The sequence below is a fragment of the Dermacentor andersoni genome, chromosome 3, assembly GCF_023375885.2.
Source record: "Dermacentor andersoni chromosome 3, qqDerAnde1_hic_scaffold, whole genome shotgun sequence".
Classification (NCBI taxonomy): Eukaryota; Metazoa; Arthropoda; class Arachnida; order Ixodida; family Ixodidae; genus Dermacentor; species Dermacentor andersoni.
Genome location: NC_092816.1, coordinates 191,691,505 through 191,706,560, shown reverse-complemented (window position 1 = coordinate 191,706,560; position 15,056 = coordinate 191,691,505). Strand labels below are relative to the sequence as shown.

General features: G+C 47.3%; 1 protein-coding gene across 1 annotated transcript in view; it reads left to right on the top strand.

The window, feature by feature from the left end:
- Positions 1 to 688: 688 nt before the first annotated feature.
- Positions 689 to 15,056, top strand: part of LOC126530594 (spastin-like) — a 29,396-nt gene continuing 15,028 nt past the window's right edge. The window contains exons 1-2 of the mRNA XM_050177863.1: positions 689 to 911; positions 9,323 to 9,409. Of these exons, the coding sequence (XP_050033820.1) occupies positions 689 to 911; positions 9,323 to 9,409 (310 nt within the window). The remainder of the gene's footprint in view (positions 912 to 9,322; positions 9,410 to 15,056) is intronic.

Sequence of the window (15,056 nt, the reverse complement as noted above, 5' to 3'; positions counted from 1 at the left end):
TTACGCCGCTTTAGCGTTGCACACGGCATTTCGCAGAGTAAATGCACCCGTGGCAAGGCGGTGCGCTTTAATTATTCGCGGTGGCTTTCTAGCTCTGAGTAACTTCGTGCACAGCATATATTTTCTAAACAGACGGTTATGCAAAATAAGTGACAGCTTTTTCTAATCATTTGATAGCTATTTTTCAAAAAAAAAGTTTCCGAACGAGCATTTACGCTATGCACCGAAGACTCTGAATGTATCGCGCGCGTTTCAATTCGGTAACTAACCTTTGTGATGTATTTCTCGCAAGATTTTGTTTGGAATAGTTGTGAATAACACAAGCACGATCGAATGCCAACATCCTGACCTACAGAAAGCCCTCGGCAGCCTAAATATTCCGCGCCATGCGCACCGCGCGAATTCACAGCGCGTATCAGCTATGACGTACAAAGGACGACAAAAGGCACGAACGAAAGCTGCTCTGAAGGTTCGAAAGAGTATTACAAGCTACAGTGCCGCCAACGTGCGTGCTTGCCTATCTTCAGAGCTTCCAATGGCCATTGGCTAAGTGGCGCTACCTTACGAAGTTTAAGGGGTTTTAGTTGGCGCTACTTTTAGAGATCGAGGGGTTTTAACAAAACGCACGCACGAGCGCAGCATACAAGTCGATTGTTATGGCGATGTGCAGATGGGCTACTTCGTTGCCATGGCGTTCGGGCTCCTGCGATGGCTTTTCGCCGCCGTGGTCGCTGCGCTGCGGTTCGCGTTGCGCGGCGCCCGCAGCGACCCCTTCAACGTGGCAGCCGAAGGCCAGCTGTCGGCGTCGACTGAGGAGCCCGACGTCGAGGATCTAAAAAGACTCAACAGGCACCACAAGAGAGCCTTGCATCTGCTGCGATATGCCATCGCATACGATGAGGAGAATGGCGGTGAGTCTGAAAATGCTGCCAGCGTGCTTTGTTTGTGCTGACCTGCGAGCAAGCTGCCCTTCGGAGGGCAAACGGGCGCGTCGGAGCGTAGGGCTAGTCTTTAGCGGGCCACTTTGCTCACACGTTGATAAACACTGTGGTATAAGTTGGCTGTCATATGCACGTCTCTTTCTGTTCGCTTACTCGCGGTCCTGTAGCCCGTCTCGGTTCTTTGCCTCAAGGGCTGAATCTGCGCATGGCTGCCATTGGCTGTTTTTAAGCAGACGCTCTTTCGATGCTAGTGCTAAGGCCCCCTTCAGTTACGGCCCTAGCAGGAGGGCGATACTTTGGTAAATTGGCGGCGCACAGGAGCCGCGAGTCGCTTCTTCGCCCTAGCGCTGTTTTTTCTTTTTGCTATATTATTACGGCCAGCTACGTTCCCTTTCCACCAATACCATGCCCCTCTCCTCATTACTTTTGCTTTCTTGCTGCCTGTCAGCGGCGCCTATTGTTTTATGTCACGTGCGCGCTCTACGCCCGGCACTGGCATGGTAAACTGGTGCGTGGTGCGCCACTAGTTATTTATGTTGTCGCACGCATGCAGCTTTGTCCATACTTTGAGTACGCCAGCGTGTGCACCAACATTCATAAATTCCACTTCCAACACAACAGATCTTTGGCCTCATTTTATTGACTTCCGTTTCGGAGAAAAATTTTTTTTCGCATAACTTCGCATGATACACCCTCCGAAAATAAACAAAAGGGAAAATACATGACATGTACATTATAAACACGAAAGTTCAGACAGGAAAATAGGGAAGAAAATAACTCAAGCAAACGCGAAGACAAAAAGACAAAGTATAGAAGAGCTTCCGATGTACTCTCGATATGTTGCAGAAAACTGGACGAAGTTTACGACAGTCATGACGCCTTAGGAAAAAGAAATCACTTCTAATGGCGTAAACAATAACGCGCGAAACATAACGTAAACAATAACGTAAACAATAACGCGGCCTAGAGTTACTCTGTTTATTTTTTATTTTCCCTTTAATTAAAGCATTATAGTTTTATTTAACTAGCAATTTCAGTATTCGCTGCAGACCCCAAGTGTGATAGCAAAGTTGTAGAGCACCTTGAGAAACATCTGCATAAATTGTTTGTATCACAATATATATCACCTGGTCCTCTCTTCCGCGCTTCAAGGAAAGCCGAGAAATATGAACTTACCACGGGACGGGCGATTGTGCACTGTTGTGCTGCTCTGTTGCGTGTGATGGATGAACAAGGTCGGCTGCAGCGAGACTAGCCCGGGCCAGGGCGTTATGCCTGGCTTAGGAATCTGGACATGCAGCTTTTATCGCATGACGGCGCAAATGCGTGCTGCTGGTCCACTGGCAGCGTTGCCATGTCTGGTGATTTTTCTCCGAATTTCCTATTTGAGGGGCTCCTGGTGACTGAAAATCGTGATTGGCAAATTGGCTACTTCCTGGGAACGTTTGGAGGCGGTAATTGGTATAGGTAGAGCCCTAATCATACTCCCCTGACGAGCAACAGCCGCAAACACCACATCAGGAAGGTCGTGCCTTTGTTTATTGGAAGCGCCTGAAGCAAATTCAGGAGCTGAAGATATATCATAGCTGCCGTGTGGTCCGCCCTTGCTGGGCTGTCCACGACTGCCCGAGATGCGACATATGCAACACTCGTTGGCTGACATCAACGTTTCGTGCAGTCTGCAACTGTTGTGGACGCATGAATTGAACAGGCCCAAGCAGCCTTAAATAGTCTTCAACGAATTTCTTTTTCGTCCTTCGTAAGACTGAAGTCATAAATGGGGTACTAATATAACTCCCAGTGACTCTTACATCTATAGAGTACCTCGAAGACAATGGTTCTTAGTGCCAGAAGCGGCTGAAACCGGAAACGCGTCAAGGCAGCTATGCCGTTACAAATGTCGATCTCTTTGTGACTATGCGACTGTGTTCAAGGAATAGAAGCATGTGACGTCACACGCTTCACACGGTGACGATTGAAATCAAGTCGTAGGTGTCATCATTGAAGCAGGAAACTACAGATGTTTCTCGCTTTTTTCATTTTTCTATTGTGGCAAATTGGCAACTGTTGGTTTTTCGCTCCGCGCCTACTTCTTTCGCTACCAATTAATGCTTTACTGCAGTAGGCCACTTTTCTGGCTACTTTTCGTAATACTTCAGCACCTTTTTCTCCCGAAGACCTGGCAGCCCTGCCGAGCAGTTCCTGCCTGGTAGTGCCAAAGCGATAAAGCGTCTAAGGAGGCTAAATAGAACAAGAACATAGCTTTATTTCTTGGTGGTTGAAATGGGCAATAGGTGGCCGCCTGCCGACGGAGTGTAATGAGGGTTGGGTGGGGAGGCGACGTTAGGGCTGGAAGGATTTTCAGTGATCTTAAATCCGAAAATCGCCCTTTGATGACAATGTGTCTTCGAAGGGATTCCCATCTGCTGCAATGCACATTTGGCTTCTAGTAGGCACATTTTTCGAGGAGTCCGTGATCGTGGATGGAGTTGCAGACTTGTTTTATTTTCCTTTTACGTTCTCTGATGTGGTTGGCGTCTGGTACACTTGATACATGACGTAGCCTTAGAGAAAGAAATCGAATGGAATTAAATCTGGTGACCGTGCCGGCCAAGCAATGGGTCCATGCCTTTCAATCCACTGCTGTGGGAATACTTCATGCAGCCATTGGCAAGCTTTGCTGCTGCCATGCGCGGGAGCACCAACTTGCTGATGCAAAATATCCTCGAACCTAGCCAGTGGAACTTCACAAAGAAAATCTTAAAGCGCACCATCAAGGATGTGGTTGACGTATCTTTCGACCGTAAGCACGTTATCAAAAAAAGGTGCCAGTGATAGTGCCACCGTAAGTTACCCAGCACTCGTTACCCGACCGTCGATATTGCTGATGTGACTTCGAAACCCCTTGAGGGTTTTCGTCGCTATAATAGTGAGCATTGTGGATGTTCACTTGGCCATTACAGGAGAAGCTAGCTTCATCGGTTCACACTATTTTGTTTACGAAGCCTGGGTACTCTTTCTTCTTGATTACGACTTGACTACGAACACTTGCACGTTGGTCTCAAGAAAACTCGCCTCGCCCAGTATTGAAGATTTGTTGTTTCTTCGTAAAACTCTCTCTGTCTCAGTGTTTCGTATGCACCCCCAATCGTAATTGACTTCCGACGCGTATCTGGATGCCAGCGTTGAAATATCTCAAATGCACGCCTTCTATGTCGTTTTTACGCACATAAAGCCAAAACTATATCTGCATTTTCCTCATTGGACCAAGCCTATCTGCTGATCAACGGCGGGCACGCCCAAATAGCGTTGCTGTGTGGGACACTCAGGAATACGGGCTCCTCAGGAGAAGTGAATGTGTTACAGTTCACTGGGATTCGTTTAAACAAGGAACATAAGGTATGGACTACAACCGGTAAACTAGTACAGCCTGTGGGCGCACTGTCAGGGACTGACGCACTGGATGCGGTGCACAAGTGTGAAGCCAGACGCGGCCATCCGATACTGCGACTGCGAAGCGATTCGGAGTGCTATATCAAAAAGAACGTCTGGTAGACAGTAAGTGTTGGAAGCAGAGCAGATGGTGCCAGTGCGAAATGAGTCATCGTGTGAAGGCATGCTTAACCTTCTTTGAATATGGCCAAGATTTTTTTTAGCATTAGTTAGTTTTGTCCCCGTGTTATTGTCCGCCATTATTGGAGTACTAAGGTTTGAAGTTGTAGCATCCTCGTTCAATTCAAAAACCACTACACGGTCATTTGTGTACAACGGCAAAATTGTAGCAGCCGTCATCGCCTTCCGTCGTTCTCACGCGCTTCGCAATTTCATTCTTTCGTCTTTCTTTTTCGTGGCCTTAGATGCTTAATCAGCTCGGCAACGCTTGGCTACGAGCATGTGAGCCCCAAAGCACCACGTGAGATATATCATGCTGGAAACAATTTATTGAGAGGTATCTCAGGTGCTCTGGAACATTGCGTATCGCACTTGGCCACTGCAACCAATACCTACGAAGTTGACTAATTAAACATCACTACTCCATTATTTAAGGCAAAAAATAAAAGCAATGGCCTGAATAACTCTAGGCCAGTGCCAGCATTATGCATTTGGTTCACCTTGTGTCCAGAGTGCCTTCCATTCTTTAAAAGATGACTCAACTTATGTGGGACAACCTGTATACCTACACAAATGTACATGAAATACGTGACATGTTCATTACTTCTAAACAATAAGAAAAAGACATGGCAGAAAGAAAATAACATTGTACTAAAATAATAAATACACATTATCACTTTATTTTGCAATGGTCCAGAACTGGAGTAACGGTGGCAAGGGGGAGCAGAAGGTAGTCGGCTTTTGCAGCAGCACATAGGTCTCATTAGGAGACAGACCTATTGCTCAATCAAATACCAGCGGAATAAGCCAATTGCGCGACTTTTCTTTCACCACGAATGCAATGTTTAGAAGTAAACTTGCGTCAATTAAGAAGAGCGAACTGCTGGGCTAGGTGGTTATCCGACATAATAAACAAGGTTTGCGCCAAACCACACACAGGAAGCGCCCGTGTTGTCTCCTTTCTTCTGTGGGTGGTCGTGGTGAAAAACTCGTTTATTATGTCAGTTAAGGCACTAAGTGATACCCACTAGGTACTCCGTTGTGTAAAAACAGGAACTGCAAAAATCTGCATATAGGACACTTGCAATGCTCATGCTTTCAAGAAAAAAAAGAAGCGTATCGTGCCTTCGCATTTACGTTGTTTGCGCGGATTTTCCATCTGCAATTACTGAGCTAATACATAAACACGTGCATAAATTTTTCATCTGTTTGTACGCTGGTATAACGGTGACGCACGGAAAAAGCACTGAGAGCGGAATGAAAACCCGGGTGATGTACTGAAGTTCCAGAATGAGACTTGGACCCAGTCGGATAAATCTAGACGATTCTACAGGTCCCTATCTTCTAAGGATTGGTGCTGGTTAGGTAATACTGGTTGATACAGTTGCTCAATTAAATCTCGGTAACGAAAAATATTGCTGGAAGCTACTCCACTAATAAAGGGGAAATCAGACATCCACCCGTTCGTAGCAATTGCTAGATAGGAAACCCAAAGCAGTCCCCTTTAATAATTATCGCCACCTGGCGGGTTCCCGCAGAACTATTACTTCATCTACTCCACTGTACTGCAAGTATGGTATGGTATGGTATTCCTTATGCGATGGCGCACACCCACTGTGGGGGATTGGCCAAGATTTGGGTGAAATTAGGCCATCTTTATTAAAAGACTAAAATTGGTAAAATCAATATGCACCTCGTTTTCTTCCAGTAACACATTTCTCCTCTTTTTAAATCTTGGTGCGCGATTGTTAATTGGGACACCCTGTATATATTTGACAGTTGAATGCTACTGACGGCATTTCCATACCTAAGAAATGTTGTAAATTGTTAGAAATTTTTTCTTGAGTCGTTGGCATTGCTTACTGGAAAGTGAAGGAATACTGACTCGCAACGTTCACGTGCATTTCGCCCACTGCTGAACGGATTACTGAAGTCTGTGTTTTTCCATGGTAAAAAAAAAAGCACGCAAAGCAGTTCGAAGCATGGGGAACATACAGCAATACATTCTTTCTCTAGGCACATGCTACCGATATCTTTAGAAATAATTTTTATTGGCTGCATAAATCTCTTTAGAATATATATTGAACTTTGTCTTCTGCGTATATTTAAATACATTGCGTGTGTGTATGTTGTTTACAGTGGAAATTTAAAACCATATTGGAGTTAAAAATATACGGATGAGGCAGCCGCCGCTAGTGCTTCTAATACGCGTGTCCTCCGATAATGAAGAACCCTCAAATGATGTAGGCGACAAAGCAGTGGTAATGTCACTTTAGTTGTGACCAATGGGCTCAGCGCTCCCGGAAAACTCTGGAGGGGGATCGGGCCCCGGAGCCCCCCGTAGTCCCTGCCTATGGTCGTAACACTACACTTTGTGTAGTGTTATGCGAAACTCTAGGCCTGCTTGCGCGGGCAGCACTGGCGGACCGTCCAGCTTCGCTATAGTTCTAGTTTGGCGTAGCTCCGCTGATGAGCGGAGCGGAAGCGCGCATGCGCCCTTCGCATAGCCACAAACACGGTACGCTTGCAAGCTTCCTGAGCGGAGCGTGCTGCGCAGCCGTTCGCTAGCGTTGGCGCCAGAACGGATTGGGTGCAGAAAGCAGGATCGCTGGCTATCACGTGGCATTCCCCAAGACGGCGCTTTGTTTTCCACTGGATAAAATTGACCGGTACTGCACTAGATGCGTAAGTTTAGATACTTCTTGGACAAATAAGTCCGGACAACTATTTGCCTGTATTGGCTACGTTTATACACACACACACACATATCTATGTATACATGTACGTGCATATCTGTATGTGTGTATGTATATAATGAACGAGAAGAAAGGAAACGGCCTGATAGTTGTAGTCTCGTCTGTACGCCACGTAAACTGACATTTTATAACGTGCAGGGCTCTCCGCTATAGCTGAATATATGCCTTTAGGTGCTCGAACTTATAGGCGAGCGTGCGCTATTACGGGATAACGGTTGCACGCGCGCACTTCCTGGCGCAATTATGAGTCAGGGGGTGGGCGAGGTCGGCGTCATTTGCATGGCCACGGCCGCTGCATAGGCGCGCGCGGGGGGCTCCGTCTGTTCTGCTCGGAGGCGCGCCCTCTCGCGTCGCCTCCTGTCACCACCGTTTCCCGAGGTGTTCGCGACGGCGTTGGCTCGCTGTTGGCGCCTTTGGTGGTTGTTACCGAATATTGCAAATTTACGTTTTTAAGAAAAAAAATACAATGGAATGATCTTGAACTGCCAGAGAAGCATGCTAAACGCAATGTGAACACGTTTGTATGTCAGTAAAGGCAGCTCTCCAGTGTCTGCTGTCTGCTTTCAACCACGGACCGAATGCGCAATTGGTAGCGGGACATCCGACTACTCCACCATTACGCAATCGACAAGGGACACATAATCTACTAGTGGATACCGGGTCACTGCGGAATTTCGGGAAATGACAGTGCGGATGACGCTGCCGGGTCGGCCCATGATGGTGCCCAGATTATACCCATACTGCTGTCAAGAACAGATGCAGCCACAAGTCTTCGCTTCCTCGCATGCGAGCTCGCGCGAACTCTGTGGTACACCAGTGAATTCACGAACACACGTCTTCACAGATTGGATCCAAGTTTGCAACTCCGTCTTCCACCAGTGTTACCACGAGCGGAAGCAACACTTGTGTACCGCCTATGGCTCGGCGTGGCATTCAGGAACTCATATTACTTCCGCATTGGAAGGGCCGATAGTGCTGCTTGCGACACCTGCCGCTGCGAGGAGACGATCGCGCACCTCCTCTGTGACTGTCCACGTTACAATGTGCCAAGAAAAGTACTCGTGACCGCGCTCGAAAAACTGCACAATCGCCACTTCCCAGAAGAGAAAGTTCCAGGACACTTGTCCAGACGGGTTTCGGCACTCAAGGCCTTAAGGGCTTTGCTCAAGTTCTTAAGAACATGTGAATTGTGCGACCGCCTTTGACTATTGTTGCGCGGAACATCGCGTTACTGTGTCCATTTTTCTTGTTTTTTTTCTCTTCCTTCTCCTTTTATTCCGTTTACCCCTTTCCCCAGCACAGTGTAGCCAGCCGTCATTTACACTGGCTAACCTCCCTGTCTTTCCTTCCCTTTTGTCTTTCTCTCTCTTGTATGTCAGAATAACACAGCGATATGTCCGAAACAGAATGTAATGAATGGTGCTGCACTTGTACTTCAATCCGCTTGGTCAAATTTTATGAGCACGACTTGTACTTCCATTGTGCTCTGTGGTTGTGGAAGCTTCCTTTTGTAAAACGCGCCTTGGTACGTTAGCACTCTGCCTCAATTATGGCGTATATTAGAACACTCATGACACTTTGCTGCTAGGATCCAGAGCTTGAGGGATTTCTGCAGTGCCCAGTGCTTAGACTAATTATGCTAGCCTGCGCATTTCGCTGCACTACAATAGGCCCAAGTTCCTAGCTTACTGACATTCACAGCAGTTCACTGAGCTTGTACTTTCAGTTGCCTTGATATGATGTGCAGCTACTTCGACATGCAGCTTACGTAACCTGCATGGTTTGACAAGTATGATTAAATTGGACATGCAAATAGGGCAGTTGCCGTAGCATTTTCAAATGCAACCTGAACTGTGCCAGCCGTTGTGTGTTGTCAATGAATGGTGGATATTAAGGAACGAGTGTTGTGGCTTATGGTGGATTGAACTGAATCTGTCAAACGTGTATATGGAACTATGAAAGCATTTACACAAGTTAGAATATGAAAGTCAAGTCTAACCTTCCTGCTTGCAGATCTCAAGGAACTGGCCATGGGGCTCTACCGGAACGGTATTGAGCAGCTCCAGAAGGGTATTGCTATTGACTTCTCCCAAGGACAAGGTCTGGTTCCTTATTACTTACTCTTTTGTTGGCTTATAATCATTTTTCAGTCATTTGGGAAATAAAACATGGGCGTTCTGCTTTAGATGCTGCAGTGGAACAGCAGAGCCGCTTTGCTAGCTACCTGAACTGTACTGTCATCAGATGAACCATTAGCTTGGGATGCACTAATGTTTCCGTATTCAAATACTGCATTTAAAATGTAGAAAAGCTCGGAATTTGCACCTGTTCTAACAATTTCACTGAAATTTGTTGCTTTGACAAAAAACGTTTCTCTGCCAACTGTAGGAAGCAGAATCTTTTCTATCAAAATTTATGGGAACTGGCAAGCATAGAAAGAATAGACATCACATGGCAGCATGATCAAGCGAGTGATAGCGGTCAGGTGAGCATATGCATCTCCCTCGGTCCAGCCATGGCTGCGCATTGCTTCCTGTGCTGCCTAATGCACTTGCAGCGCATGTGCTGTATCTTGGAGGTTGTCAGCGGCAGCTGCAAGCGCTGGCGAGGCTGAGATGGTGATCACTTCACGTGCACTATCTTTCCGAGCGCCTAGTCTTGTGTGTTATGTAATTTCAAGTTTTCAGAAGCGGAAAAGAGCTTGAATCGCTCGATTTCAAGACGAGACCGGCGCTCTTCATCATGTCAGCATTGTGACACTGAGTGTTTCTAGTCATAAAGTGATAGCTAAATGTGCCTGTGCGTCCGTGATGCCATGCCTCTTTAGTGTTACTTTAACAGCCGAAACTTTACTGCTACCGTATTTACTACAATCTAGGCCAGTCCCGATTCTAAGCCGACCCACGCATGTCCGAAGGTATGAAAAGTAAGCTTACCTTAAATGTAGGCCGCACAAAAAAAGGTGAGGACAGCGTCCGCAAAATCATAACAGCATTTACTTAACATGCCGAGGTCACTCTACGTCGTCGCCACCGTCAGCCTCGTCACTATAGACCAGACCACACGTACCCTTGCGGACACGCGCCATTGACGCGCCAATGCATGCGCAGACAGTGGGGCATCGGACGCGTCGAAACGTGGCGCGATCTGGGTTAACAGCTCCTTCCTGTTATTGCGCGCTTATCTTCCTTATCCCTGTAATCTCCTTATTGCGGCACGGCAACGGGAGACGCAAAAGCGTCTCCCGTTGCCCCTTCCAACGACCGTCTTTTCGTTATCGGTGCTGAAGTCCTGCCTGGCTTGCTGTGCCTTTGCTGCTTGTAGTAGTTGTATTAAGAAAGGGAGTGGGGGAAAAGGGTTGAAAGAGCCATGGGTGGCTGCCTTAGTCCTGGGCTCCACTGGCTTTGTCGGCCCGGTGGTCTTGCTGGAGGAGCGTCCTCTGCACCCACAGGTCCGAGCTAACAAGCTGTACCTCCCACAGATCGGCTAATGATTGTTTGTTTATGTTAGGCCGAATAGCTAACTCGGGCCGCACTCTTTCACACGCCCGCGAAATGTGGGAAAGGGTTGGTCTACCGCCACACCACGGGCATCTAGCTTGATATTGTGTAGGGTAGAGCGCGTGAATTTTCGGATGTGCGGTAAACATCGTTCTGGATTTTTCTGAAGCTTGTGGCCTCTTCACCTTTAAGGTTTTGCATTTGATTTATATTTGTGAGCGTATTTGTCGTGTGTCAAACGCTGGTGTTCCGACATTTCGCGTGGGTGTTTCGGCACAAGCAAGGCGCGTGAGCTGGATTGCTCCACTTGGTTACGAAGGTCACGAGCTAGAGCATCAGCGTGATCGTTGCCTGCGGGTCCTGGGCACCATATTGCTGTGTGGTAGAGCTGTAGCTTACGGCCTAGCAACCTAAGGGTAGTAGAAGGTAAACGGCCTGTCATAAATAAGCGACACGCCTCTTGAGAGTCGGGTACGATGGTTGAAAGGGTGGCCTCTCCTCATTTTGGATATCTGGGACTAGGGCTGCAGTCTCCGCAAATGTTACGCAAGATGTGGTTAAGAATGCGATGTCAAGGGTCTAGTGTTTCTTGCCTACAACTACTGCTGTATAACGTCATTGTGCGTGTGAAGCAGCATCTACATATATTAGACGTGGTTTGAGTGCCAAGTGGTGCGTAGCTATTTGACCCTGGCCAAACAACGAAATTTGTGGGTATCGTTATGCAGATACTTGCAAACGGTATGGTGCATATGGGATTGCGGTACTCTTTAGTCATATCCATATAGCATCTTATGTATTCATAGGGGGTGGGACTCCTATGTGGGCTAACATATTTCTGCCTGCAGCGGTAGTGCTGAGGTGGTCTCTCTGCGAGACCAGTACCGCACATTAAAGCTCCGCAAAAGTGTTATGTAGGCCGAAGGCCTAAAGCCTCTTAGTCAGTTTGCATAGTCGCCCCTAAGGCAGATTTATAAGAGCTACGAATTATAGCTTTTACTTCGTATTGTTCGGACTTGCTCAGGTGGTGGTACGGAAGCCCGTACGATATTAGACTGAGGAAGAAGGCTTAGACTAGTCGTAGGGTGTCTTTTTAATTCCTTTATAGTGATACTTCCTGCGGCCTATCATCTTCGAGATTTGTTTAGTTGTGCTGCGTAAAGTTTTCATTGTGTGTAGCCTTGTCATTGCTTTTACTCAGAAACCCAGAATTTGGGCTTGGGTGACCAGCAATGGAGCGGCCGTCCACGCTGAGATTTATTTGTCCATTCGTTCTATATCGAGGATTGTGAACACTGATAACGTTTGATTTATCCGGGGCGCAGCTAAGTGCGTTGTTCCTAGCGAAACTAGACTATGTCGGCCGCCTCCTTAAGTGTTTGCTGTTTCGGCGCTAGAGAGTCCTATGTAGCCCAAAGGGTTATATCGTCCGCCTATAAGGTGTAGCCCATTCGCGCGACTTCCTATAGGGCAAGAGCGAGTCTGCGCATAGCTATGTTAAATAGGAGTGAGCGATGTTATTCCTCCTTGAGGGGTTCCTTTGTTAGGCATGTCTATAGGATCTGACCGAGTCTGTCCCATGCCTATTGCTGCTGTTCGGCTAGAGAGGAAGAACTTGACATATGCAAATTCACTCGCCCCATCCTATGACATTGATTTATTTGAGTATAGCCTCATGTAAGACGTTATCGAAAGCCCCCTTGATGTCGACGTCAAGAATTAGGTGCTCGCTACCCGTAGGTATGCAGCATAAGACTTCTTTCAGAAGAAGAAAGGCGTCCTGTGTGGACAATCCTGACTTGAAGCGTAGCATCCTAGGGGGGAAAAGGTGATCGAATTCGATGGAATTTGTAAGGCGGTTCTGTATGACACTCGTACAGTTTGCCGGTGCAAGAGGTGAGCGAGATGGGACGCAAGGCCTTGGTTGCTGGGGTTTTTTCTCGTTTAGGTATGCTTGTTGTATTTGCTTTCTTCCACTCCAGGGGTACGTGACCTTGTTCTCATCAGCGTTGGTTAAGGTAGTCGGTAATGTAATCCAAGATATCATCACTGAGGTTCCTACGCATAGCCTTTGTAATTTTATCTGCCCCCAATGCCGTGTTTCTTTTTGCTGCTTGTGCAGCCACAAGAACTTTTGCTATTGTGATTGCAGCATCCAGTTCTGGGTTGGGTGCACCACTATACTAAGTGTTACAAGCGGGTGAGGTTGGTCTAGACTATAGCGTGCGACTAAGGCTTGAATCAAATCTTTGTAGCCGGGAACTCGTCCGCCATTCTTTGCAGGGTTCTACTCAGTTATTTTGCATTTGTCGCGTTCCAGCATGTTACGCAGAACGCTTGACCTTTGTGCACTGCCTAAACTGTCCTGTAAAGAAATACATAATTTTAACCCATCCTTCGGTAACTAGCTGCGCTGCGTAGGCATTGGCTTCCACTGAGGGGGCCGCTAACCTGTGTTACAAGGTGCGTTTGAGGCGTTGTTTTTTCCAGTCTGAGCAAGCTTTTGCGGCTCTTCCACAGATGGAGTGGGTGGTGGTCTATTGCTGGTGTTTGCAACGAGTGCGCGAGCTTTTTGAATATTACTCGTGGGCCTCTTTCATGTGTGGAGCCCATTCCTGGATATTGTTCGGAATGTGGTCAGGCAGTGGGTGGGAGCGGAAGGGAACCCAGTCCGTTAGGATGGTGTCACCTATGGCTCTAGGGAGCGTGGGAGGTGATGTGGATACACTCGGGATACGATGATAGCTTGACGAGTTCTCTTCTAGATTGGTCCAAGTTGCTCGTTTAATGTAAGTGAAGGTGAGATCTGGAATTGTGTCTCTACTTATACTGTTGCCTAAATATGTGGGTGTTGTCAGTAGGGTAAATAGTTGTAGTCTTAGCTTTTCCTCCAAGTTGAGGATGTTCTCTCCTTTAGGCCACGGGGTATGGGGAGCATTGTAATCTCCGACAACCACTACTTTGTCTTTGGTGCCCATAATAATTTTACGAGGTTAGGAGGGTAGTAAATTCCCCGTGTCTTATCTTTTGGGGGACTGTACACGTTCAGAACGTCTGCATTGGTTTTGTCCCTTTTCTGGAGCGTAACCGCTATTGTTTGGTGATAAGTTTCGGTGCGGCGAAAGGAATATCGGGCAGTGGCAGTTATAGTTCCGGATATCAGCGTAGCGACGCGAGGGTATATTGCATTGAATAGCGTATAATAGGTCCCAATAGCCCAATACTGTTACCGGGCGGTGGTCCGCCTGTTGTAAGCAGATTATTTCCGGTGGGCTTAGGGTACTTGATAAAACGTATTGGAGGGCTGCTGCTCACTTTGTGGAATGCACTATAATTCCACTGCCATATCTCAAGTTCTGAAAAATTCGGCCTCCTGCAGTGCCATTTGTAGCGTTCCCAGTGCAGCGGTAGGCTGGATTTCTGGAGTTGGGCGAGGGGCCCGCATCTGTGCGCTTACGAGCTTCACGTTGTGCGGTCAAATAAGTGTCGTTAAGCTTGGATCTTTCCTGTTGTATTAATTGTTCCATTTGGTGCGTCTGTTGCATTATGCTTAGCAATATGCTTGCCGTGCCTGATGGGGGTCCTATGGCTTCTGGTGGTGTAGGATTATCTGGTCCCTTCTGCTTCCTAAGCGTAGCACCGAGAGCAGTATGTTGTTGATTGCAAGTGTTGGTGGTTCCTGTGAGCTGTCTATTCTCGGCTATGATTTTCTGATACTCGGGGATGTTCTATTATAGGAGTAGGGAGGGATACGACTCGAACCCAGCTCACCTGTTGGGTGTTGTGTGGCACTGGAGGCATCTTCTTATCTTGTATCTTCGGTTTCTTTGGCTGCTGCTGCGGCTCCGGGGCTCCAGTCTTGGACGAGGATGGCGACTCTGTCGAGGTCTCGCGTTCAGAGCTGAACCATCTAGGTCTTTGCTTTCGCCAGTGTGCTTGGTCTTTGCGACTTCGTCTTGGTTGTGCAGCAACCTTGGCTTTCTTGCTTATAGGCTTCTGGCGACGTTAACATTCCTTGGCACCTGTTGCGTGGTCTTCCAACTTTTCCTTTGAAACCGGCATGACACGCCGCCCGACGATACCATAGAACCAGCTCCGATACGACAAAGGTGAAAACGACGACATCGCTCATGTTATTTAGCTGGCTACGGCCGGGCTAGTAGCAGCTGCTTTTTAGTAGCGGCTGCTGATTTTTAAAATCCTCGAGTCTAATCCAAACCTAGAGTTCTATATATGATTATTTGGAA